We start from the raw sequence: 25,552 nt of genomic DNA on the forward strand, positions 1-25,552 counted from the left end.
AATAGGGCCGTGAAAAGATCAGTGGCAGAGGATCTGGGCGTAGAACTAGTTCTGCACTGCCAAGTTTTGTAGTTTCTCTGCCTTTATTTCTTCAGAAAAGGAGGACCTGAGTCCGAAGATTTTTACTGGATCTTGCAGTTAGGAGAGAACATAGATTTCTATGTGGAAAACGCAGCTAAGTTGAGAGTCTAATGGTATCCTCCAGGCATGTAGTAGTGTGTGATGCACAGGCTTATTTTAACACAGAGACTTTGAGATGTACCTGCTGTCTTTACCCTGCAGACTAACCTTGAGTTGGACGCTGAGTAGGTGCTTGGTGCCAGGTCCTTTGTTTGCAGTAGTGCCTCTTTGTCAGCCAGATGTGCACTTTGAGTAGTTTCTGTTTTTTCTTCAAGAAGTCAGGGTGGATCTAGGTGGAATCACCCATACTTTCTCTGTCCTCTTACAATTCATGAGATAGATGCCAGGCTGTGTATGTCTCTAGTGAGCAGAGCTCACTCAGAATGACTGCAGCTTCATGGTTAAGCAGGTAGGCTCTGGAGTGGGAGTTGTTTTGGTTCTATTCCAGTCCTATGATTCACTTGCTCTGTGGCCTTGGGCAAGTTATTCAGCCTCTGTGCTCAAGCCTTTTCAAATGTAAAATGGGGAAATTGTTGACCCTACCTTTAAAGTGTAGAGCACTGGGGGCAAATGTCTGATACATAGTAAAACCCCATAACAGACCACTGAACTTGCTTTATTCCTGCATAATATGGGGCATGAAGTTATGTCCTGGATCTTATCACAGCCCCGTTGTGAGCACCTGAAAGGAGAATCAGAGAGGAAGGGGCGCCTGAAGACCTCACCCAGGGCATTAGATGGTGCTTCAACCATTCCTGGGAGACTGATGTTTATGCTCCCCTTACAGCTCTTTAGGGAATAAAATTACCTCAAGCTTTAGCTAACTTAATTCAGTGTCTGACAACTTCTCTTGCTTGGGTAGTTATTCCTTCTGAGTGGCTTAATTACCTGTTGTTGCAGTTTCAGTGTGGGGTGAAGGAAAGGATAGTGGGTCTGACTCTGAGATAAAGGGTCTGCCGAAAAACCATTGGATTGGACTCAAACACTCATTCTCAGCAGATAGATGCAGAACTTCCTTCCACTGAGGACACCCAGTGAGGTGCCCCAGGGGCTCTGTGCGCACATCTGCAGGGCTGCCAGGAGGGACCAGGTTCGGTGCTTAGCCTGGACCTAGTACGTGTGGCTGTGGACTCCCACTGTAATCTGAAAGTGAAAGTCACTCAGTCATGTCCAACTCTGCGACCCCATGGACTATATAGTCCATGGAATTCTCCAGGCCAGAATACTGGAGTGGGTAGCCTTTCCCTTGGGATCGAACCTAGGTCTCCTGCATTGCAGGTGTATTCTTTACCAGCTGAGCCACAAGGAAAACCCAAGAATACAGGAATGGGTAGCCTATCCCTTCTCCACTGGATCTTCCCGACCCAGGGATTGAACCGGGGTCTCCTTCATTGCAGGTGGATTCTTTACAGACTGAGCTATAAGGGAAGCCCACTGTAACCTGAGCAGCTTCATATTCCTGCTTTCTCTGTGTTTGCTTGAGAGATTGCACCAGGAGAAAGGGTTATGCAGATAAAATAAAAATGTGAAAACCTGGAGGCCAGTGTATGGTCCCCCAAAACCCACCTGACATGACCTGTCATTTGGGAGCTGATGGTTGCTTCTTGTCAGCTCTCTGAGCTGCCTGTGTGAAAGCAACAACATTGTGTATGTGTGTGTATGCATGTGTACACATGCTCCTTTGCTCACAGTAATGGTGGGGGGAGAGGGAGGATAAATGGGAATATTTACAGGGAGAGGAACTTTATAAATCCAAGACATAATTATTATGAGACTGGAAAAGGCCCCCTCTAATACATTCAAGGGAATCATCTTGACCCAGCCTTGTGTGGGTGGGTCCCTGGGAATTAATAGAGGGTTTTCATCTCTAGCCTATATGATGGGGTGGCAGTGATTGAAGCCCAAGGTTGAGAGCAGAACCATTTGGCACACTCCCACCAAATGAAATAGGTTCGGAGGGATATTGACCAAAATAAAGGGAGTGAATACAGATTGTGCACGGGAAGATTTATGCCCACTGAGTGCTGTGCAGTGATGTGCCTGCAAGCTTCCCTCCAAATCCTGCCCCGGGTGCATGTCAAGGCGAGAGATGTTCAGTCTCACCAAAAACTACATCCTCATCTCTGACAGAAAACTGAGTGGTGTTCAGGTTTTTAAGTGATGGCCTCAGAGGATGGCCTTGGGGCACCAGAAAGTTCAGAAGGAAACTCCTCTGCCCATCTGACAGAGAAGGTGGAGTCCCTTCTCTTGAGCGAGAGCAAGGATGAAACGTCACTCAAGACTGTGGAGTGGGAGAAAGCTGTCTCCTAAAGCAGCAGTAACCCCCAAAGTCACGTTCGAATGATGAGATTTCTCTGCACACTTGGTTGTGAGTTTCTGATGGATGTAAACTTCTCTTTGGTTAGGTCGCTGGTTTTCTCCTGCCTGGGCACTTGGGAGACATTTAAGGTTGGGCTGACATCCTTGATGCCCTGTGGTACACTCCATTAGATACTCTGCATAGTTCCGTAACATTCCTTAACCCACCCTGCGAGGATAAATGGTACCTTCTCCACTATACAGATGGGAATCTGAGGTTTCAGATTTATAGGACTTGTTGACTGTTGGTGGAGCCAGAGTTAGAATCTGTACGTGATTGATTTTAAGATGTGAAAGAGGAAGAAACTAGTTGCCATTCCACTGCCAAAAAACTGGCCTGAAACCAGCTTTACATGCAGCAGATCTACCTTAACAAACCTTCTCCCTTATTTCAGCAGCTGAAATCACAGACACATACACACAATCACAAAGACTTCTTTCTTCTTTAAATTGTTTGCTAAGCCAGAAGCAACTGTGGATCACTTGAAATGATGTGTGATTACCCCAGTTCCATTTTTCTTTCACCTTGAACGCTGATCACAGCAGACTTGTCCCTGTGCTGCTGAGTGAAGCTTGCTCTAAGTACTTACTGCACCTCAGTGAATGAATGAATAAATACATGGGTGAGTGATGGATGGTGACAATGGGAGGGGTCGACGCCTCTTGGTGGGAGGAGCTCACCTGTTTTCACTGTCCATTTGCTGTCCTCCTTCCCAGGGTGGCATGATCGCACTGCTGCTGTCTATCTTATGCCTGGTGATGATCCTGTACACTCGCCGGCGCTGGTGCAAGCGCCGCCGGGTCCCCCAACCCCAGAAGAGTGCCAGCGCCGAGGCGGCCAACGAGATTCACTACATTCCTTCGGTGCTCATTGGCGGGCACGGGCGGGAGAGTCTGCGCAATGCCCGTGTGCAGGGCCACAACTCTAGTGGCACCCTGAGCATCCGGGAGACGCCTATCCTGGACGGCTACGAGTACGACATCACCGACCTGCGCCACCACCTGCAGCGGGAGTGCATGAACGGAGGGGAGGACTTTGCCAGCCAGGTCACCCGCACCCTTGACTCCCTGCAGGGCTGTAACGAGAAGGCAGGGATGGACCTCACGCCAGGTGGGTGACTCCGTTCTCATCTCGTGGCTTTAGGGGGCGCTAGGGAACAGCTGTTCTCTAATTTCATGGTTGATTGTCATATGTACATATTGAGATGAGCCAGGGCCCTTTCCCAAGTGGGCAAGAAGAATAAGCTTTCTCTTGCTATGATGGGAGCTGTCTTCTAATATAGAAAATCAGTACAAGGATAAATTGGATTCCTCTCCATTTCCACTTGGCACTGAAAACAGAGATACTTTGAAAAAAAATTTTTAATTTATTTTTTAATCGAAAGAGAATTGCTTTACAATGTTGTATTGGTTTCTTCCATGTAACAAGGCGAATCAGCCATAATTACACATTTATTGCCTCCCTCTTGAGCCTCCCTCCCCTGCCCCCAGCCCATCCCTCCAGGTAGTTAAAGAGCACCAGGCTCTCCCTGTGTTATAGAACAACTTCTCACCAGCTATCTGTTTCACACATGGTAGTATATATATGACAATGCTACTTTCTCCATTCATCCCACTCTCTCCTTCCCCTGCTGTGTCCACAAGTTTGTTCTCTGTATCTGTGTCTCCATTACGTCCTGCAAATAGGCTCATCAGTACCAGTTTCCTAGATTCCATTTATGTGCATTAATATATGATGTTTGCTTTTCTCTTTCTGACTTACTTCACTCTGTGTTCTAGGTTCATTCACCTCACTAGAACTGACTCAAATTTGTTCTTTTTATGGCTGAGTAATATTCCTTTGTTCATATGTACCACATCTTCTTTATCCACTCATCTGTTGATGGACATCTAGGTTGGGAAGCAGAGGTACTTTAATATCCAACAGAAGAGTGGGTTAGAAGCTTTTTCATATGCAATCAGCAATCCTCAGGGAAATAAGAGATAGCAAGAAAGATGTGTATGACATTTTTGCAGGTCGTATGTTTGTGTGGGCAATTTAATTTTCCATTGACATGGAGGGGACAGAGGTATCTGTTCTTTTCTATGACTCCTGAGACTTTGGCCTGGGAAAGTTGTTCTGCCTTGCCTATAACCTCTGTGGTCTTTACAAGAGACGTACTTCTTCAAAGAAAATTGAGGAATGCAAGCAAACCGTTTGACCTTAGACACTTTGTATATCTGTGAAACGCTGAGTATAGAAGAGTCTTGGACCTAATGTGGCTGAGCAAGACCAAGGTCGATAAAATGCAGAGAGGAAAAGACTGTACTTTTCATTTACAGCCTCTCTCTCTCATACTTCTATAAATAACAACTATCTGTTGATAAAATCCCAAGGCAATGATCCTTCAAGGAACTGCCCAATTATCTTTGGAGAAGACATTTTTTGAAATGAATCTTGCTTACAGTGTATGGACTTTCAGTGGGGCTTGAAAAGAGTGAAATTGCATCATGGAGGTTTCCATTCTGCTTATCTAGAGAAGATTCCCTAAGACTAGGAATGACTTAATAAGATTTAAAGTCAGAAATTCCTGGAGAGTAAGGGGACATATCTTTAATACCTCTTATTTTTCATAGCACCTGCCATAGTGCTAAGCCCACCGAGTAGCCATATGATTAGAGACTTGGGGAACAGGCAGATAGCACGAACATGTGAGAGAGCCAGCTGTCAGACGATAGGGAATGGTCCAGACTGGGATGACAGAGAGGGGGCAAGTTCTGTCTGAATGCACTGAAATTCAAATTTTTGTCAAACCTTGTTCTTACCAAAGGAAAGAAATCTGCAGTCTCTCTCTCACCAAACGGCCACACATGTTGACCCTGGCAATACAGAAGTGGTTGAATTGGATTTCCTTTCTTCACACCTTCTTTTATAACTCTGTCATCCCCTAGAAATCAAAGAGAAGTATTTTAATCTCTTCCAGTCTCTCACTTTAAAGCTTTCCCATTTCAATTTCTATGAAACCCTATCTACCTGGTTCATGCAGATTTCCTTGCTCTCACTTTCTTTCCACTTTTTCTCTTCAAGTTTCTGCCTTGACCTTTCCTTATTCAGGAAGTGACAATGCCAAGCTGTCGCTGATGAACAAGTATAAAGATAATATCATCGCCACCAGCCCCGTGGACTCCAACCACCAGCAGGCCACTCTGCTCTCTCACACCTCGAGTAGCCAGAGAAAGAGGATCAACAACAAAGCAAGAGGTATCCATGTCTTACATGAGGGCTTAAAGGTGGCTTCCTTAATATCAGGGGAGGCAGGGCCACTAATATCCTTGACCCCCTCTCAAGCATGGCTAGGATGACTGTATTTGAGCAGTATTTCTTTTTCTTTTTTTTTTTTTTATGTCTTCCAGCTCTCCTGCCTTTATTTTATTTTCTTTCCAACTACAATTTTATTTATTTGGCTGTGTCAGGTCCCAGATGCAACATGAGGGATCCTCACTGATGGCACACAGACCTAGTCTCCCCATGGTTTGTGGGGCCCCACTCCCTAACCAGGGTCCAAACCCACACTCCCCAGCACTTCAAGGTGGAGTCTTAACTACTGGACCGCTAGGGAAGTCCCTGAGCAGTATTTCTGCAGGCCTGCTGAGTGCTACTTACCAAAAATGTAAATACACACAATTCTTTTGACCAAGTAATTTCACTGGTGAGAATTTATCCTTAGTAAATAACTGGACAAGTGTGCAAAGATGTGTGTAAAAGACTGTTCATCACAACATTGTTTAAAAGAGCGAAAAATTGGAAATAGCTTAAGCGTCCATCAGTGGAGAATTGCTTAACTACCTGTACATCTGTCTCCCGTCCAGTGACTTAAGATGATACTGTAGATCTATATCTGTTAATATGGAAAGTAGCCCACCATCTATTCAATGGGGGAAAATGATGTTATAAAATAGAAGGTACAGCAGGATGCCATTTTTAAGGGGAATTTTAAAAAAACCTTTATCTGCTTCTGTATCAGAAAAAAGACAGGGTGCATTCATCACATGTTCACAGAGTCTTTCTCCGATTTAGAGGACATCAAGGTTGTTCCTTTTATGCGTTTTGGGATCTTTTGACTTTTTTCTCTCTTTTCCACATTGAATATATATTAAACCTAGAACCAGAAAAAATATAGATATTAAGACATACAGACATGTGCCCCTTAAGACATGATTCCAATCTCTATCCACCAGAATCATGACGTGTAATGAAGACACTTTCCCTTTTCCCCTTGTCCACCTGCCATCCACACCGTCCTTCTCTGGCAGGTGGCCCTCCTCGGTAGGAGGATGGGCTGGGTGGAGATAGGGCTCCAGTGATGGCCGTCACATAAAGATCCACTTCTCCAATACATCTGTGTATCCGGAAGCTCTAGTCTCTGTGGCTAATCCTCCCAGACTCTCAGTCACCCTGCTCTCGTTTTTCCCTTGAGCTTGCCCAGTGATTTGGTGTCATGAAGACAAAACTGAAGACACTGTTTCTTTGCTCTTGTCTTTTGACTACAGCTGGTTCCGCCTTCCTGAACCCTGAAGGGGATTCTAGCACGGAGGCAGAAAATGACCCCCAACTGACCTTTTACACCGACCCCTCACGGAGCCGAAGGCGCAGTAGAGGTAGGAAGGCTGGAGGGGAAAGTGGGGAGAGAGGGGCAGTGGAGAGAGGAGGCGAGGAGCTGCAGAGGTGCTGGGTCTAGGTGGGGGCTCTGGCGACTAAAGCCAGTTTCTGCAGGAAGATTGGCATCTCCTTCTAAGGAGGAAGGAAGAGCCAGCGTGGAAGACTTCAGAGAATCATCTCTCCCAGATAATGGCACTCTCAAACAGGTTTCCAGGTTGTTTGAAAGGCTGTTTCTTGGTCAGAAGACTCTCAATTCCTTCTGGAAGCCTCAGGAGTCATAGTTTGCTGTTTAGACACAGGAAATAAAGTTGATAAAGTGTGTTATGTGAAAAATAGACAACATATGTACCCATGCTTACCCAGCCATCCTGAGATTGAGTGAGACACACAGGCCTTAGGGGGTGGGATAGTTGAGGAACCATGTGGCCTGAAAAAACATGTGGAATGGTTTTTGGCCTTTAATCATCCACCCAGCAGAATCACAGGACCCCCACTGTCCAAGTCCCCTCCCTTCTCCTGGCAGGACCTGGCTTGGTTCGTTCATTCTCCTCACCATCGATAGAGTTGTCCACCATGCAGCCGCAGCCCACGCCTCCCCACCCTGATGTTCAGTGGTTTCAGGTGTGGCTGTCGCAGCTGTGGCTGCCACTGCCTTTGACCTTGAGGTCTCACCATCATCATTGCTGAGGGAGGTCTGTGTTCAGGCACCAATCAGCTTCACCATTTACTTGCTGTGTGATATTAGATAAGGACAACAACTTCTCTGAGCCTCCGTTTCCATGTTAAATGGGTGAGCAATACCTCATGCACAGAGCTAAGTTATATTAAAATGTACTCTTATGGTGACTGACAAGGCATTATGAGATCTCTACTGTGTTGCTGTTAGAACTCTTTACAGTGGAAACTTAGGGTTTCTACAGCATTTCATCTTAAGTAATTTTAGATAGGGGGCCCTCGAGATGTATTGGAGGGTATTTGACCTCACCTTGTGTTATAGTCAGTAACCTTTCCCCCAACCAGTAATCAACCGATGCCCCCTAGTAGACACCTATCTTTTGGCTCTCTCCCACCTCCACTCAAGTTCGTGACATACTGAGAAATTCTTCCCAGAGATTGAAAGAAGCTCTGTGAATTCCTTACTTCCGGTTTCTGCAGGCTCTGCTGCTATCAGTACAAAAGTTCTTCCCACCACTTTCCTCAAGAGATCAGTGGGGCTCTGGGCCACCTAATCTCTGATGTCCCAGTATCCCTGAGGTGAGAATATAGACCTTTGACCCTCATTACATATTTCTATACAGCAGAGAGTTGACCTAGACTCATCAATCCTAGGCCACAGCAAAGCAGGGTAGGTTTCTGCTTTAATAAAACCCTGCCTAGGAAAATCTATAGTAATGAATTAGAATGAGTTTCTTTGCAGCATAAAACTATTCCTTTTAAAATACCAAGCTCTCCTAGTGAATCAACTGTTTGTTGCGATTAACTAGACTGTAAGCTTCTTATGGATGGGCATGTCTAATTTATTTTTCCAAAGTGCCTAGTGAGGGATTTTGCCTGTAATAGATGCTTGCCAGTGTTTGTTGAATTGAACTGGATACATCAATCAGGCCAGCAGGAAATTTTATAACCCACACGCCATGGGTCAGGCTTTGTGATCGGTAGTAGAAACATGAAAACATGGCACAGTGATAAGGCTTAATTTAATAATATAAATAAAGTAAAATGAGTACTCAGAAGAGAGAACAGTTAATTCTACGTGGCAGCAAAAGGAGACAAAAAAAGGAGAAAATAATTAGCCTTGGTTTGTATACAATGTATAGAATTTCTTGAAAGAGAAAAATCTAGGGGAAGGGCATTTCAGTAGAGGAAAAGAGCAATACAAAGCCTTGAAAGTGCCAAAGAACATGGCATTTTCAAGCAAGGAAAAGGAGTTCAGTATGGCATAAACAGGCACACCAGGAGATGAGGGATGTGGGTGGGTAACAGGCTAGCTGCCAGAGGACCATGCAAACCATTTACTGGGTTTGCACTTGGTTCTGTAGGTCAAATGCATTTAAGCCTTGTAGCTCAGTCGGTAAAGAATCTGCCTACAATTCAGGAGACCTGAGTTTGATTTCTGGGTTGGGGAGACACTCTGGAGAAGGAGATGGCAATCCCCTCCAGTATTCTTGCCTGGAGAATACCATGGAAAGAGGAGCCTGGCAGGCTACTGTCCATGGGGTGGTAAGAGTCAGACAAGATTTAGCAACTAAACAGCCACCACCACGGTAGGTCAAAGGGAACCCCTGGAAATTGTGAAGTCCGGTAGAGATGCTGGGTGATGGGTTGATGCTGCAGAAGGACCAGAGAGACAAGAGGCTGGGTAGCAAGTCGTTGCTGTCACAGGAGAGCAGTGGCAAGCTCCTGTGAACAGTGACAGCAGTGTGTGAGGAGGGCTGGAACAGCAGGGTGCAGGAGGGCTGGAGGGAGAGCAAGGAATGGGTGAGAATCTCTTCTTGAAGGCTTCAGGGAAGTGTTTACAGGGAGATACTGTTTGAGCTGAGACCTGAAGAATAGGCTGACAAGGTGACAAAATGGCATTCTGTGGAGGAGGGAATAATATGTGCAGAGTCACAGGGACATAAACTATAATTGTCTAGTCAGAGCGCAGTGAATGGTTTACTAGAATCAAGCTTCCGGGGCAAGCCTGTGGTTTGCTTCAGAGACAAGGCTGGAAGATCAGGAGAAAGTCCACTGCCTCGGCTGAAGGACTTGGACCTGACACATCGGTTGGAATCATGGAAGGTTTTTAAAGAGCCAACTCCCTGGTCTGCTCAGCTTCGTGAACCATCCCTCCAGGGCAGTGTGGAGGCTAGATGAGAGTAGGGGAGGGGTGGGGTGTTGACCAGGGAGACTGGATGGAAGGCTATGGCCATAGTCTGAGGGTGAGATGATGGACACAGGTAGGGAGGCAGAGGGTGGAGTAAGAGAAATTTCAGACACAGAATGAAAAAGATCTCAAGACACTGGTGTCAGGGAGGGCGTGGCTTATGAGAGAAGGAAAAGTTAGACATGGTGGGGTTTTTGAACTTGGAAACCAAGGAGACGGCAGTGCCATTCATTGGGCAGTGGAAGTGGGCAGGAGAGGAGGACTGGAGGGAAAGTGGAAAGCCCAGTTCTGGGTATTGCATTTGAGTGCCTGAGGGCCATTCTGGTAGCATATCTATCTGCTGCTCGGACCTGGTGTGGGCTAGAGGTAGAGTGTGTAAGTGTGGGAAACAGGCTCTACGTTGAAGGATACTCACATGAATAGAATATCTCCAGATAACAAGGGACAGGGGTTCCAGAGGCCACCTGTGATTCTGGAGTCTCTCCTTCCCGGCTTTTGCCAACACACCCACTCAGGGAACCTGCTCCCATCAAAGATGTGTGCATCCATAGACCAAATCTTTCCCTGTGTTCCTGAGAACAGTGGTTCCAAAGACCTCACTGGGCCCAGCGAGTGAATAGTGAATTGTCTGGGGGTCGTAGCCTTGCTGGACCTGTGTGCTGATTCTGGCTCCCCTCCTGAGTAGCTGCTTGACTCTAGACTTGCCCTGTGGCCTTTCTGTGCAGTATTTCTGTGGGCGCTGCCTCATTAGGCTGCATCACTGTTAATGATGTGAACTATGGAAGACCCTGGGCACTGGTGCCTGACACATAATCACACTGCATGAGTGTTAACTGTCACTGTTAGGATGGTCCCTTTGAGCCTTATTTCCCTTATCTGTAAAGTGGGCAGTTTCTGTTCAGACTCATAGACGTGTCGTCAGGAAGCAAATGTTTAACGTCATGTACGTAAAAACACTGAGCACGTTGCCGGCCAAAATAGATGCCTTTTATTGCTATCAGTAATAAGTACTTACACAGACTATAAGATAATTCCACAGGATCCACACATTTTATTGGCAGCTTGCCTTGCTTTCTTAAGTTCCCACATCTATGAAAGGTCTCTCTTGTTAACTCCCAAACAGAAAACACACCCCCAAAACCTCCCTTCTGAGCCCTGTCCCTACCTACCTGGACATGTTTCTTATCCCTCAGCTTTCTTATTTTATCTCTAAGCTTCTGTTTATAACCATACCTCAAGGACTGCAGGACTAGGGAGAGCCTTCAGGTGTGACAAGAGCCAGCTTTCCTTGCTTTCCTCCTTCCAGGCCCTAGGACGCCTGCCTAGGGGTGGGAGGTGGTTTGAGCTCTAGGAGTGGAGGAGCTGGTTTGTGAGAGCACCCTCTGTGGAAAACCATGGAAAGTGCAGGGACTTCCAGCGCTGGGTGAAAGCCTTCCCACCACCCTTGAGCAAGAGGTTAGAGCCCCACCAGCCAGCCGAGTAGAAGGCGGCAGTGCCCTCCTTTATGATTTCCCTTGTGAACCTGGCTCAGGAGGCATGCACAGGAACTTGCTTGCAACTGACCGCTGTTCACACTGACGACCACCTATGGCCCAGTCCCCTCTGACTCCAGGCAATGCCATGGTGTTCCCTGAAGCTCATGGACTAGACACATCTCCCACCTGGGCTGTGTTTGCACGCTCCCTCCCCTATTTGCCAGGTTGGGCAGCAAAAGGCCCTTTACTGCCAAGATTCTTAACACCAAACGCTTTGCTCTTGTCTTGTTTTCAGTGGGCTCTCCCCGAAGTCCTGTGAACAAGACGACCTTGACATTGATCAGCATCACCAGCTGTGTGATCGGCCTTGTGTGCTCCTCCCATGTCAGCTGCCCCCTCGTGGTCAGAATCACCCTGCACGTCCCCGAGCACCTCATCGCTGATGGTAAGCCCACCTCTGAGGATGCCATCCCTCTGCCCCCACCCAGAGAGGAAGGCTTCAGGGTGGGCAGGAAAGATACAGACAAGCCAGGGTCCACTGTGACCTATTACTATTAGTGAGAAAAAAAATATACCCAGATAAGAAAGACAGAGGACAAAATTAGATTGTCCACCAATGAAATCAGATTGTTGTGTTGTTCAGTCGCCCAGTTGTGTCCGACTCTTTGTGACCTCATGGACTGCAGCACGCCAGGCCTCCCTGTCTGTCACCATCTCCTGGAGTTTGCCCAAGTTCATGTCCATTTCTGATGGAATCAGAAAACAGGTTAAAAAAAAAAAAAATGAGCAGATCACTGTCTCCTCTCTGTGCCCATTTCTGTTTGCTTTTCAATAAGCACCTGTCTCAGACGGTAAAGCATCTGCCTACAGTGCAGGAGACCTGGGTTCAATCCCTGGGTTGGGAAGATACCCTGGAGAAGAAAATGACAACCCACTCCAGTACTCTCACCTGGAAAATCCTATGGACAGAGGAACCTGTTAGGCTACAGTCCATGGGATCAAAAAGTCAGACACAACTGAGCAACTTCACTTCACTTGGTGGATAAATACAGAGCTTACTGGCTATAGATACATAGCCACCAAGATTCTCTTAGCCTTTGAATGGGGAAAAGCTAAGTGAAATAGTCAAGTGTTGAAGTATCAGTCATGTTTCCAATTGGTATGCCTGGTGAGAAATTCCTAATTGCAGTAACTTGCTATGAGCCTAGCAAGCTGAAGCAATAATTTACTTTCACCCAGGGGAACCCCAATATAATGAAGGAATAATATAGGTTTGGAGAGTCCCTGAATTAGTAAAGCCCAGAGCACCTAATTGACTTGTTAATGTCTGTTCTCTCAGTTGCTGTTAAGGCTGAAAACAGGTGGGGACTGTCCAGGGGGTTAGAGAGCCTGCTATTTCATGGCAACTGAAGACAGGCAGCAGGTCCCTGTTCCTTGGATGAGTGCCAGCGCCTGTGGCTGGGTCTGATGGAGCCATGCCACAGCCATCACAGAGCTGCTCTGTCCCTCTATCCCTTGGGACCACCCTAGTAGAGATGGGATGGGGCGAGTCAGCAAGGGATGATGTGGCAGAAGGTCCAAGAGGTGGACGAGCGTCTGTCTGCTGACTCCTTGCTCTGTGACTCACTGTGGGCCAGGATTAGTAGAGGTAATGACCTTGGGTTGGGGCTAATCTGCAGAGCATCCCTTATTCTGTCTTCCATGATGCATGTGTATGTGTGTCGAGGGGTGGGTGGTGGTGTTATGTGCACACACAAGCACATCTCCTCTCTCTCCCCCTGCAGGGAGCCGCTTCATATTGCTGGAGGGGAGCCAGTTGGATGCCAGTGACTGGCTGAACCCTGCCCAAGTGGTTCTCTTCTCTCAGCAGAACTCCAGTGGACCCTGGGCCATGGACCTCTGTGCCCGGCGGCTCCTGGACCCCTGTGAACACCAATGCGACCCCGAAACTGGTAGGCGGGAGCATCGGGCAGCGGGTAACTGTCAGAGTTCATGCCTCTTGCAAGCACCCCCTCAAAATCCAGGCCACCCCTCCTGATTGGCCCATTATCATTGGGAGCCAAGGCTGTGCAGACTGGCAGCTCAGGTTGGGCCCCTGAGCGTGCTGGCTTGAAATGTGGGTCATCTTCTGGCAGAAGCCTTGGAAATATCCTGACTATAGCCACAAGCCCCACAAATATCTCAGGATGACCTCCACAGCCCATTTCCCTGCAGTCAGGGGATATCAGCTATGGGGTCTGAAATCGTTATGCATGTTTATTGCAGAAAATTTGGAGAATTTAGAAAAGCATATAGAAGGAAATGATTCTCATCTATAATTCTATCTCCTGGAGAAATCATTTAAAAATTTTAATGTCCTCCCCTCTGATCTTTTACAGTGACTGATTCTTAGAAGTTTGTAAGCACACTAAGTCCTGTAGAGTTTTCTTGATTTTTTTCACACATTCTATCACGGGAATTTTCTAGAAACACTAAATAATCCTCAATAATGTAATTTCTAATGACCATTTGGTATTCTATTGTATGTCTGTATCATAGCTCATTTAAATAGTCCTGTATTATTTGACATTTAGGATGCATTAAATTTTTAATTTTTACAAATACTATTAAAATGAATATCTTTCCACATAAATGTAAGGCACATTTGAAGTCATGTTCTTCAAATAAATCTTAGAAGAGAGATTACTGGGCCAAAGGGTATAGGCATCTTTCAGGCTGTTATATTATCCAATGGGGCTGGGACTGCTCTGAGAGAGGGTTTGAATTCAGACACAGTATGCGTTGGGGTGTTCACAGTGCTTCTTGAGCTCCAGTATACCAGGAATATGGAGCCTTCATCCCAGGTTGCTTTGCACTTTCGTTGTAGAAGGACTTCATCTATGATATTCTTTATAAAGACCTAGTTCCAGTAGATTCAGTACACAGATAGCTCCTTCTCAGAGCCTGGTTCAGTTCAGTTGCTTGTGTCCGATGCTCTGCAACCTAATGGACTGCAGCATGCCAGGCCTCCCTGTCCATCACCAACTCCCGGAGCTTGCTCAAATTCATATCCATTGAGTCTGTAATGCCATCCAATCTTCTCATTCCCTGTCATCCCCTTTTCCTCCTGCCTTCAATCTTTCCCAGCATCAGGGTCTTTTCCAATGAGTCAGTTCTTCACATCAGGTGGCTAAAGTATTGGAGTTTCAGCTTCAGCATCAGTTCCCCCATGAATATTCAGGACTGATTTCCTTTATGATTGACTGGTTTGATCTCTGTGCAGTCCAAGGGACTTTAAGAGTCTTCTTCAACACCACAGTTCAAAAGCATCAATTCTTCAGCACTGAACTTGATTTATAGTCCAACTCTCACATCCATACATGACTACTGGAAAAACCATAGCTTTGACTAGATGGACCTTTGTTGGCAAAGTAATGTCTCTGCTTTTTAATATGCTGTCTAGGTTGGTCATAGCTTTTCTTCCAAGTAGCAAGCATCTTTTAATTTAATGGCTGCAGTCACCATCTGCAGTGATTTTGGAGCCCAAGAAAATAAAGTCTGTCACTGTTTCCATTGTTTTCCCATCTCTTTGCCATGAAAGGATGGGACCGGATGCCATGATCTTCATTTTTTGAATGTTGAGTTTTAAGCCAGGCTTTCTGCCTTAAGGGTGGTATCATCTTCATATCTGAGGTTATTGATATTTCTCTCGGCAATCTTGATTCCAGCTTGTGCTTCACCCAGCCCGGCATTTTTCATGATGTGCTCTACATAGAAGTTAAATAAGCAGAGTGACACGGAGAAGGCAATGGCACCCCACTCCATTACTCTTGCCTGGAAAATCCCATGGATGGAGGAGCCTGGAAGGCTGCAGTCCATGGGGTCGCTGAGGGTCCGACACAACTGAGCGACTTCACATTCACTTTTCACTTCCATGCATTGGAAAAGGAAATGGCAACCCACTCCAGTGTTCTTGAGAATCCCAGGGATGGGGGAGCCTGGTGGGCTGCCGTCTATGGAGTCGCACAGAGTCGGACACAACTGAAGCAGCTTAGCAGCAGCAGCAACAGCAAGCAGAGTGACAATATGCAACCTTGATATACTCCTTTCCCAACTGGAATCAGTCTGTTGTTCCATGTCTGGTTCTAACTGTTATTCTTGACCTGCATACAGATTTTTTAGGAGGCAGGTAAGGTGGTCTGGTATTCCCATCTCTTTAAGAATTTTCCAGTTTGTCATGATCCACACAGTCAAAGGCTTCAGCATAGTCAATGAAGCAGAAGTAGATGTTTTTTCTGGAATTTCCTTTCTTTTCCAATGCATGTTGGCAATTTGATCTCTGGTTCCTCTGCGTTTTCTAAATCCAGCTTGAACATCTGGAAGTTCTTAGTTCACATACTGTTGAAGCCTTGCTTGGAGAATTTTGAGCATTACTTTATTAGCATGTGAGATGAGTACAATTGTGTGGTAGTTTGAACATTCTTTGGCATTGCCTTTCTTTGGGATTGGAATGGAAACTGACCTTTTCCAGTCCTGTGGCTACTGCTGAGTTTTCCAAACTTGCTGGCATATTGAGTGCAACACTTTCACAGCATCATCTTTTAGGATTTGAAATAGCTCAACTAGAATTCCATCACCACCACTAGCTTTGTTCATAGTGATGCTTCCTAAGGCCCACTTGATTTTGCGCTCCAGGATGTCTGGTTCTAGGTGAGTAATCACACCATTGTGGTTATCCGGGTCATGAAGATATTTTTTGTATGGTTTTTCTGTGTATTCTTGTCATCTCTTCTTAATATCTTCTGCTTCTGTTAGGTCCATACCAGTTCTGTCCTTTATTGAGCCCATCTTTGCATGAAATGTTCCCTTGGTATCTCTAATCCTCCTGAAGAGATCTCTAGTCTTTCCCATTCTATTGTTTTCCTCTGTTTCTTTGCATTGATCATTTAGGAAAGCTTTCTTATCTCTCCTTGCTATTCTTTGGAACTCTGCATTCAGATGCTTATATCTTTCCCTTTCTCCTTACCAGAGGCATGGTAAAATACCTTAGAACCAGGGAAGGGGATGTACTGACATCTAAGACCCCCAGGTGAAACATTGTTGGAGTCTAGAGCCGGCTCCTCCAGCTCTCTGTACCTCATGTACCACCCCCTCTTCTTCCTCCTTCCATACACATGCACATACAGACACACACACACACACACACACACACACACACACATAAACACACACATACAGATGCATCTCAGTCAGGTGCCAGGCTGTAAGGATATCAGTAGAAGTTGCCTCCAAGAGACTTGGCTCTTACTTCTGTTATAATCCATCGTTTCAGCTCTCTGGGGGAATAACAGGTAACCGCAGCATCAAAAGTTCACCTTGTTAGGTCTAAAAGTTGTTGTTACGTGGGCCCATCGCAGAGATTCTAGGCCCCCATATGGAGGAGAAAGCACAGCATTTTAAACATCTGATGTCTAAGACTGTGCTTACTTGCTGCTCCTCCCACGCTGTCAGGCAAACACCAAACCAGACAGATGGGCTGTGCACCATGCCCAAAAGCCAGCGTGCTCAGGAGAGAAAAGCAGGCTTATCTCAGTGGTGGGGCCTCTCCAGGCAACTGAGTAGTCTCTGGCCCCCTCTGACCTGCATGGGGAGACCCTGGCCAATCTCACTTGTTAAAGTCACTTCTGAGAGAAGCATGACATCCAGAGGGTCTTGGAAGCTTCACCTGAGGTTTTAAAGAACAGGAAGCTTTTTTGAATAACACGTGGAAAGAGGGATTGATGTTTTAAGCTTGGTCGGTCTTAGAGATAAACCCCTCCTTACTTTAGGTCAGTGCTCAAATTCCCTAAGAAGTACATGCCTTGCCTGAAGTCCCATGGCTACCACAGGCAGAGTTGGTGTTCTATCCACCATGAAATCGGAGCAGAAGTGGGGTTGTAAAGGTCAAGGCCAACATACCTGTCACTGTAACACTATTCACCAGTCACCACTGCTGGACATCCCTGTTTCCCAAGCTGGAAGCTGAAGAAGCTACTTGTCCACAGCGAAGCTCCCATCACCTCTTCAGCCCCTCCTGATGTCTCATTGCTAATCCTCACTGCAGATGCCTTTGGGAAGCCCCTCCCCTGCCAGTGGCTTCCCAGTATTTGTGGCAATTAATGAAATTCCAACTGGAAAGCCAGGGGTGGAAGTTAAAACAAGAACCCCCAACAGAACTAAGGTGCGATATCTTCATTCAGGGTAGCCGCTGGGAAATGATGGCTGCAGAGACTTCCATTTCCATCAATGCTGGGGTTGGAAACCCTCCCCCTTCCCGCCCTGCTTCTGTCTGAGCAGGGGATGATGTGGTCATCCCACACAATCATCAGCAAGAAACTTTATCGCCTCCCACACTCTATCCTAGAGCCTTTCTCCAAGGAGCTCAGTGTGGGAATTGGCTGCAAGTCAAGCCCACGTTATTTTTGCAGTCCTCCAGCTAACTCACTTGGAAATGCCATGGTGTTGGGACATGTGCTTTCCCAGCCATGCTGAGGGCTCTGCCCATGTGGATGGGTAGAACTGTGCAAGTGCACATGTATACTTTTTCACACACACAAACACACACGCAAGCACTGGTGCTCAGTCACCTCAAAGGAGCACCCCGTCCCCCAGAGCCTGAAGCTCTCCTTAGGCACCCTTCCAACGTGTTCCAAACTTAAGTGTGTGTTTACTCATCACCCGCACAGAAATTTGGAGTACCAGGTGGGGTAGGTGTTGTAGATTGTTTAGTCGCTCAGTCGTGTCCAACTCTTTGTGACCCCATGGACTGCAGCACGCCAGGCCTCCCTGTCCTTCACTATCTCCTGGAGTTTGCTCAAACTCATGTCCATTGAGTCAGTGATGCCATCCAGCCATCTCATCCTCTGTTGACCCCTTCTCCGCCTACCCTCAGTCTTTCCCAGCATCAGGGTCTTTTCCAATGAGTCAGCTCTTTGCATCAGGTGGACAAAGTATTGGAGCCTCAGCTTCAACATCAGTCTTTCCAATGAATATTCAGGGTTGATTTCCCTCAGGATTGACTGGTTTGATCTCCCTGTTGTCCATAGGACTCTCAAGAAAGAGTCTTCTCCAGCATCACAATTTGAAAGCATCAATTCTTCAGGGTTCAGGTGTTGTGAAGTGAAGTGAAGTTGCTCATCGTGTCTGGCTCTTTGCGATCCCATGGACTGTAGCCTAGCAGGCTCCTCCATCCATGGGATTTTCCAGGCAATAGTACTGGAGTGGGTTGCCATTTCCTTCTCCAGGGGATCTTCCTGACCCAGGGATGGAACTCAGGTCTCCCACATTGTAGACAGATGCTTTACCGTCTGAGCCACCAGTGAAGTCAGGTGTTGTAATGGGCTCCTAAATATGTTCACTTCCTAATCTGAAGAACCTGTTAAAATGTTATGTTACCTGGCAAAAATGAATTCAAGTTGCAGGTGAAATTAAGGTTACTGGACATCTAATCTTAAAATAAGGGGAGTATCCTGAATTAATCAAGTAGGCCCAATGAAATCACAAGAGTGCTTAAGAGTGGAAGAGGAAGGGAGAAGAGGCCAGAGTGATGCCACATGAAAAGCACTCCACCAACCACTGCTGGATTTGAAGGCTGAGGAGCCAGTGAATGCAGGCATCCTCTGCTGCTGCTGCTAAGTCGCTTCAGTCGTGTCCGACTCTGTGCGACCCCAAAGATGGCAGCCCACCAGGCTCCGCCATCCCTGGGTTCTCCAGGCAAGAACACTGGAGTGGGGTGCCATTTCCTTCTCCAATGCATGAAAGTGAAAAGTGAAAGTGAAGTCGCTCAGTCGTGTTCGACTCTTAGCGATCCCATGGACTGCAGCCTACCAGGCTCCTCCGTCCATGGGACTTTCCAGGCAAGAATACTGGAGTGGGGTGCCATCACCTTCTCCGAGGCATCCTCTAGAAGGTGGAAAAGGCAAGGAAGATGATTCTCCCCTGAAGCCTCTAGAAAGGAACACAGCTCCATGGACACCTTGTTTTTAGCCCAGTGAGACTCACATCAGATTTCTGACCTGCAGAACTGCAAGGTAGTAAATTTCTCTTGTTTTAAACCACTAAGTTTGCGGTAATTTTTTTATGGTGACTATAGAAAAATAACACACCGGGGAAGGAGAAAAAGGACAGAGGAAAAATAAACATTGTTATGCCCTCTGTATGTCGCCCTGGCATGGTTTATGGAGGGTGGCTACACAGACCGAGAGATGGGTCAGGAATCTGCAGAAGGCCTAGAGCTAGAAGGAACTTGAGATCCATATTCCAGCCTCCCCTTGCCGTTCTCCCACTGTGCTATTTGGGCAGGACATTATGTACCTAAATTTACTAGCCTGGGAGCCCTCTGGCAACCACATACTGACTTTCCCTCCCAGATCCTGCCAGGTTGGTGACCCTGGGTGTGTCTCTGGTCACGTGGGGCTAACAGCACACTACTGAAATTGTATCCTGCCTGGATCCAGCCAGGCGTTGACTTTTTCTGTACTTTCTAAGGGTTTTTGTGGCAGCTATATTTTGGTTGATTGGTTTTCTGATGGCAATACAGACTAACTAGCTTCAGCAACTTCTCTCTCTCTCTGCTCCCTTCCTGGCCTTTGTTCTGCCATATGGGCAGCTGTGGAGGCTTCACACACCTGCTGGATTTCACAGCCCCCATCATTTCTGGCCACAGACCTTCATTGCCCTTTTCAGGATATGTAGCTTTTATGAGTCTGCAAGGAGGATTGGCTTCCAAGCTAAATCAAGTTTTAATCCCCATCCAAGATAGTCACTGAAATTCTTTCTGTCCCAGATCTTTGTGTAGGCCAGTCCCATCCTGGAAGAAGTGTGTAAAATCTGGTGAGGGGCATTGACTAGTTCCCAGACTCACTCTAGCCCTCCTCCCTTTTCCTTGCTCTGAAAAAAGACCTTTCTCTCTCTTTTTCTCTAGTCTTCCCTAGTTTTCAGAACCCAGTTTGGCGGGGTACCACAGCTCCCATTTTGTTCCTGCCCACTGGATTGCCCACTCACCCCAAACTCCTTTTGTGGCTCAGTTAAAGCACCTTGCTTCAGGGTGTACTTTTGGCTTATTTCCCTCTGTCTGTCCTCCCAGAGTCACCTGTGGCTATTTGATTCTGAGCCTGATGTCTGCCCAGAAGAGGAGACCAGGCAATTAGATGTTATTCCCTCCCAGATGTCTTGCAAAGATTTCTCTTTTTGGATGAAGCATACCCAATTCATTTAAATAAAAGTCAGCAGCTACCTGAAGGTTGGAGATGATCAGGGCTTTTTGGCATTGATTTCTGTATTTACTTCATGAAGAACTTGTGTTCAGCCCAGTCATGTCTGAGGAGCTCTGGCTTCAAGGTCTTCCTTTAACCCTTCAAAGAGGTTTGTGCCTCCATCTGTCTGTGGAATGAGTGGGAAATGACCGAAGGCACTGCACATCACGGAAGGTACCTCGAGGTGTCTGCCTTCAGGGTGTCAAGCGCAGATCAAGTGTAAGCATCTCCAGGCCCTACATGGATCATCTCTTGGGTGGGGTTGTGCTCTCTGGCAATGTGGCTGCCTTTGAGTGCCTCCTGCAGGGCACGCTTCATCGCAGTTGGGCACTTCTCTGTGGCCGAGACACGTCTCTGCATTGGATTCCTATGAACACCACCACAGAGTCGGCACATCATGTGTTCCCTGCCATCTGTCACAGCAGATGCAGAGACTGTAACACTTCGAGCTTAGGAGGGCATCCAACACCCTTGTGGGGTCTTTAAAATTCACAGCTAACAGTCAGAGCCTGTGCTTGCACGAAACCCCTCTTAAAGTCAAGATTTAGCCGTTGGTTGCCATAGCAACTTTCCTCATCAAGTCTGAACTCCTTTCAATGTAGATGGCCAAACTGGTTTTGAAGAGGAATACAGAAGAGAAAAGTTTGGTGAGTCCCAGAAATGAGGATGATTTAAGAGGCAAATTTTGGAAATCCTCAAACCCTAACCTGATATGTTTGAAACATCTCTCTGTTGCTCTGACTTGGGGCTGCATTTACCATTGTATGGAGAAAAGCTTTTGTTGTCAGTAGTGTCCCCACATAGTAATGAATGATGGAAACCTCATAAGGGGATAATGACTATGAAGGCAATTTGAGGAAGGTAAATGTGCTCTACAAATGGTAGGTATTGCCATCATTAGGAAAATCAAGCTCTGCTTGAACTCTGGGTTGTTACTGCATTTATTTCTACACATTTTGTGGTAATTAGATCTCAAGTGTGGAGGAAGGATTCACTTTTTTGTCAGTCTTTAATTCTAAGCAAGGCATCCAGCCAAGAACTTTCTAAGAGTCAGAGTGATGGGTTTGACAACCTCTTGAGATTACTTCCTGTTTTGTAATATCATATCCATGCCTAAATGTCCACAAGGAAATTAAAAGATGATCTGCTTAAGGGAGAATCATATCTGGACACTTGACCCATTAATTGGCTTGATATTGGCATCTTGGGGAGAGGTGGTGGTATCTATAAATTTAGGACACACTTTAATTTATTATTGTCCATTACACAGTATTTATACAAGGTCTATTCAAAAAGAGGAAAAACCAGCTTATTCCTCCCCTTGTGTAACTTTCAGTCTAGAGTCCATGCTTTCTTTGGAATTGATATGGTATGAAGCCCAGCTCCTGGTATTTCCCTTCTTGCCCTCCTCTGGTCCTCGTCCATTTTCTTTCCTTCTATCAGCGAAACAGCCTTCACCAGAAGCCTTATCATCAGCTGTGCTTTCTTATGTTTGACTCCCAGCTTCGTGACCATGCCTAGATTCAGCTCAGCACCTCTGAAGCCAGTAAATTGGAGCCCGTTGTGAATCTGGCCCACGTGGAAGCCTAAATTTGTCATCCAGAAGACAAAGCACTGCTCTAACGCTCCCTTTGTATCCCTCACAAAGGAAGTTATTCATTTTCACTCCACTCCTGAGCACCTTGACTGAGTCGGTGCGGGAGAGGACGATGAGTATTATCTGGTTGTGAGACTCTGATGGGCAGTAGCTTATAGGGCAATTTTGGCAAGAATGTCTGTGCTTAGAGTTTAACAAAAACTTCTTGCTCAGAGCCTACACAATCCCTGCCCTCATAACTGTAAGGCCCCTTCACTTCATTTTTATTGTTTTTTATCTTTGAAAAGAGGAAATAGCTCTCAAAGCTTTTATTCCATCTCTGTCCTTTTAGAGCATCTCTTCCCAAGGAGATAAAGAAACCTTACCCCTTGTCTCTGTAGGGCCTGGTGCCTGTATAGCAATTTCCATGTTTTAGGGAGTCACACCCTGTTCTTTCACTGTCTACAAGTTAAAGAAGCAGTCTGTGACAGAGTCAGTACTGGTGCTGTAGTGAAACTGGTCTCAGCAGTTTAGGGATGCATAGCATCACCCGAGGAATTGTTAACAGGAGGAAACAGTTACAATTTTCTTCAAAGTCATTCTAAGTAGAGCAATGATCCTTGATCTTTTGGGGGGTCTTGGATTGGCTGGTAAATCTGATGAATGTTATGGAAGGCTGCTCAGGAAAGATGCACATAAACACACTTCAGTTTTGCATACAATTCCAGAGAAGGCGATGGCACCCCACTCCAGTACTCTTGCCTGGAGAATCCCATGGACGGAGGAGCCTAGTGGGCTCCAGTCCATGGGGTCGCTAGGAGTCGGACATGACTGAGCAAATTCATTTTCACTTTTCACTTTTATGCACTGGAGAAGGAAATGGCAGCCCACTCCAGTGTTCTAGCCTGGAGAATCCCAGGGACGGGGCAGACTGGTGGGCTGCCATCTATGGAGTTGCAGAGTCAGACACGACTGAAGCGAGTTAGCAGCAGCAGTTAGCAGCCAGAGAGGCTGTGGACCTCTTGGTACCCTATCGGAGTAACGAATGGTAATGAAACATAGTGATACCATAAACAAACATAGGTGATCCTTCTGTTTATCAGCACAAAGATGATTAGCTTTGGACTTCCCTGGATGTCCAGTGGTTAAGATGCCGCCTTCCAATGCAGGGGATAAGAGCTAGATCCCTGGTTGGGGAACTAGGGTCTCACATGCCTCGGGGTGTAGCCAGAAATTAAAAAAAAAATTATAGCTATTTTCATTTAAAAACCTAGAGTTCTTATAAAATCATAATAGCTATAAGTGGCCTCCTCTAAATACAGCTGTTGTACTTGGGCTAGCTACACAGCCTGGTTGGGGAAAAAGGTCTGTAGTCAGACTGACATAGCTTCAAATGCTAACTCTGCCATTTAAAAGCTTTCTCCAAATCCCTTAATTTTTCTGAGCCTCAGTTTCCATTATCAGCATAACATCGCTAATAATACATACTTTTCAAGTTTCTTAGAAATATTTGATAAAATAACTCACTTATGTGGTCTTTAAACATGTACTGATCATCTAATACGTACCTTGCAGTATTTGGCCACTGAGAAAATAAAGATGAAAAAGTCCCTTGCTCAGTCCTTCTTGGATTTTGTGTCTGCGGAGCCCATGTAACAGGTGCTGTGTAAATGTTAGTTTCCTCCACTAGTGAAAGTCATCATGTAGTGAAAACGGACGATTGGTGCTGTGTTCCCTTACATGGGCAGTGGAGATGGGAATGTATGGCATAATGGGATTTATGGCCTCATCCCTGCCACTGTTAGAGTTTGATCTGATCATTACATTTTCTCCAACACAGACATGTCAATCAATTTCTTTGTGTTTCTTTTCCTTCTTCCTCACCCTGCTTCTAAGGGGAATGCCTCTGCTACGAAGGTTACATGAAGGATCCAGTACACAAGCATCTTTGCATTCGGAATGAATGGGGAACCAACCAGGGGTAAGTGAGGGGATGGCGAATTAGCCAGTTCCTGGATATTACCACGCCCTCAGGCAGACAGGATGCAGAGCAATTGCCTCTAGAGGGACAGAGCTAAAGGGTGGTTCTATTCTGAACATCAAACGGGTGACCTGTCACTGTGCATCCATATTTACACCATCCCAGTGACGTCCTTCTCTTCTTTCTCTCCGCTTATGAGTTCAGAGCCTTCAGCTGGGATCTGGGAATCAGGCTTCCTTTTCTTACCGCTGTCAACCATGAGGATTCCACAGACAGGACTTAGCTGATGATTTTGTTGGAGACACGTGAAGACACACAGACTCTAGCACAGCTCCCCCAGAGCTCCACGAGCTTTGTGAGACTGACATGAGTAGAAGCTTGTTTTCACCAGCACTGTCAGAGAGGGTGAGATGCAAAGACTCGGGGAATGCAGGATTGAGATAAAGGAGTTTTGTCTGATCCCCAATTGCCATCTCTCTGTGAGACCTTTGCTTTCCCCCGAGCATAGACAACTGGGGTAAAATATTAATAGTTACCATGTCCATTGCTTTGTTTTTAAATCTATTTTACTTTTTTAAATTTTTCATGGTGATAAAATATACATAACATAGAAATGATTATTTTCCCCATTCTTAAGTGTACAATTCAATGGCATTAAGTGCACATAGTATTGGGCCACTATCACCACTGTCTATCTTCTGTTGCTTTTTTTATCTTTTTATACTTTATTCAGGGTGCTGAGAACCCATTTTCTGCCTTGACTGTGTTCAGTAGGAGAGTGTGGGGAGACAAGGGTCAATAATGCTAATAATAGCAGTCAGTGGGGCAGGGGAAACTGGAAATCAGGGCAAAAGCCCTCTTGGAGTGATTGCTTGGACTGCAGAGTTGAAATGTATTTGCAGTCTGACAAGGCGGAGAAAAGAAACCACCATCCCTTCCCATAGCACCACTGAGGACTCTTAGCCCTGAGGTCGGTGCTTAGCCTCCTCTGTATGTTTCTGATGAGCCCAAACCTAGAATATTGAATGTAGTTCTGGACTCTCAAAGCAATAAATATGGAGACAAATGGGTGAGAGTTTGGAGAAGAGCAATAAAAATGATTGAAGAGCCCGAGGGAGTGATTTATGATGAAGGGATAGAAGAACTCCACTCAGAGAACTTGGCCAGCTGATGACTAAGTCAAGGCATGATAGATGCCCGTAGACGTTCGATGAGGGCAAATGTGCTGGAACGGGTTGAAGTTGAGTGATAAGGACGAGAGAGAA

General features: G+C 46.1%; 1 protein-coding gene across 1 annotated transcript in view; it reads left to right on the forward strand.

The window, feature by feature from the left end:
• The window catches only part of ASTN1 (astrotactin 1), a 358,930-nt gene that overhangs the window by 155,567 nt on the left and 177,811 nt on the right, over positions 1-25,552 (forward strand). Inside the window, exons 3-8 of the mRNA XM_005905522.3 lie at positions 3,196-3,589; positions 5,573-5,719; positions 7,009-7,116; positions 11,754-11,903; positions 13,243-13,410; positions 24,203-24,287. Of these exons, the coding sequence (XP_005905584.2) occupies positions 3,196-3,589; positions 5,573-5,719; positions 7,009-7,116; positions 11,754-11,903; positions 13,243-13,410; positions 24,203-24,287 (1,052 nt within the window). The remainder of the gene's footprint in view (positions 1-3,195; positions 3,590-5,572; positions 5,720-7,008; positions 7,117-11,753; positions 11,904-13,242; positions 13,411-24,202; positions 24,288-25,552) is intronic.

The sequence above is a fragment of the Bos mutus genome, chromosome 16 (genome assembly GCF_027580195.1).
Source record: "Bos mutus isolate GX-2022 chromosome 16, NWIPB_WYAK_1.1, whole genome shotgun sequence".
Lineage (NCBI taxonomy): Eukaryota > Metazoa > Chordata > Mammalia > Artiodactyla > Bovidae > Bos > Bos mutus.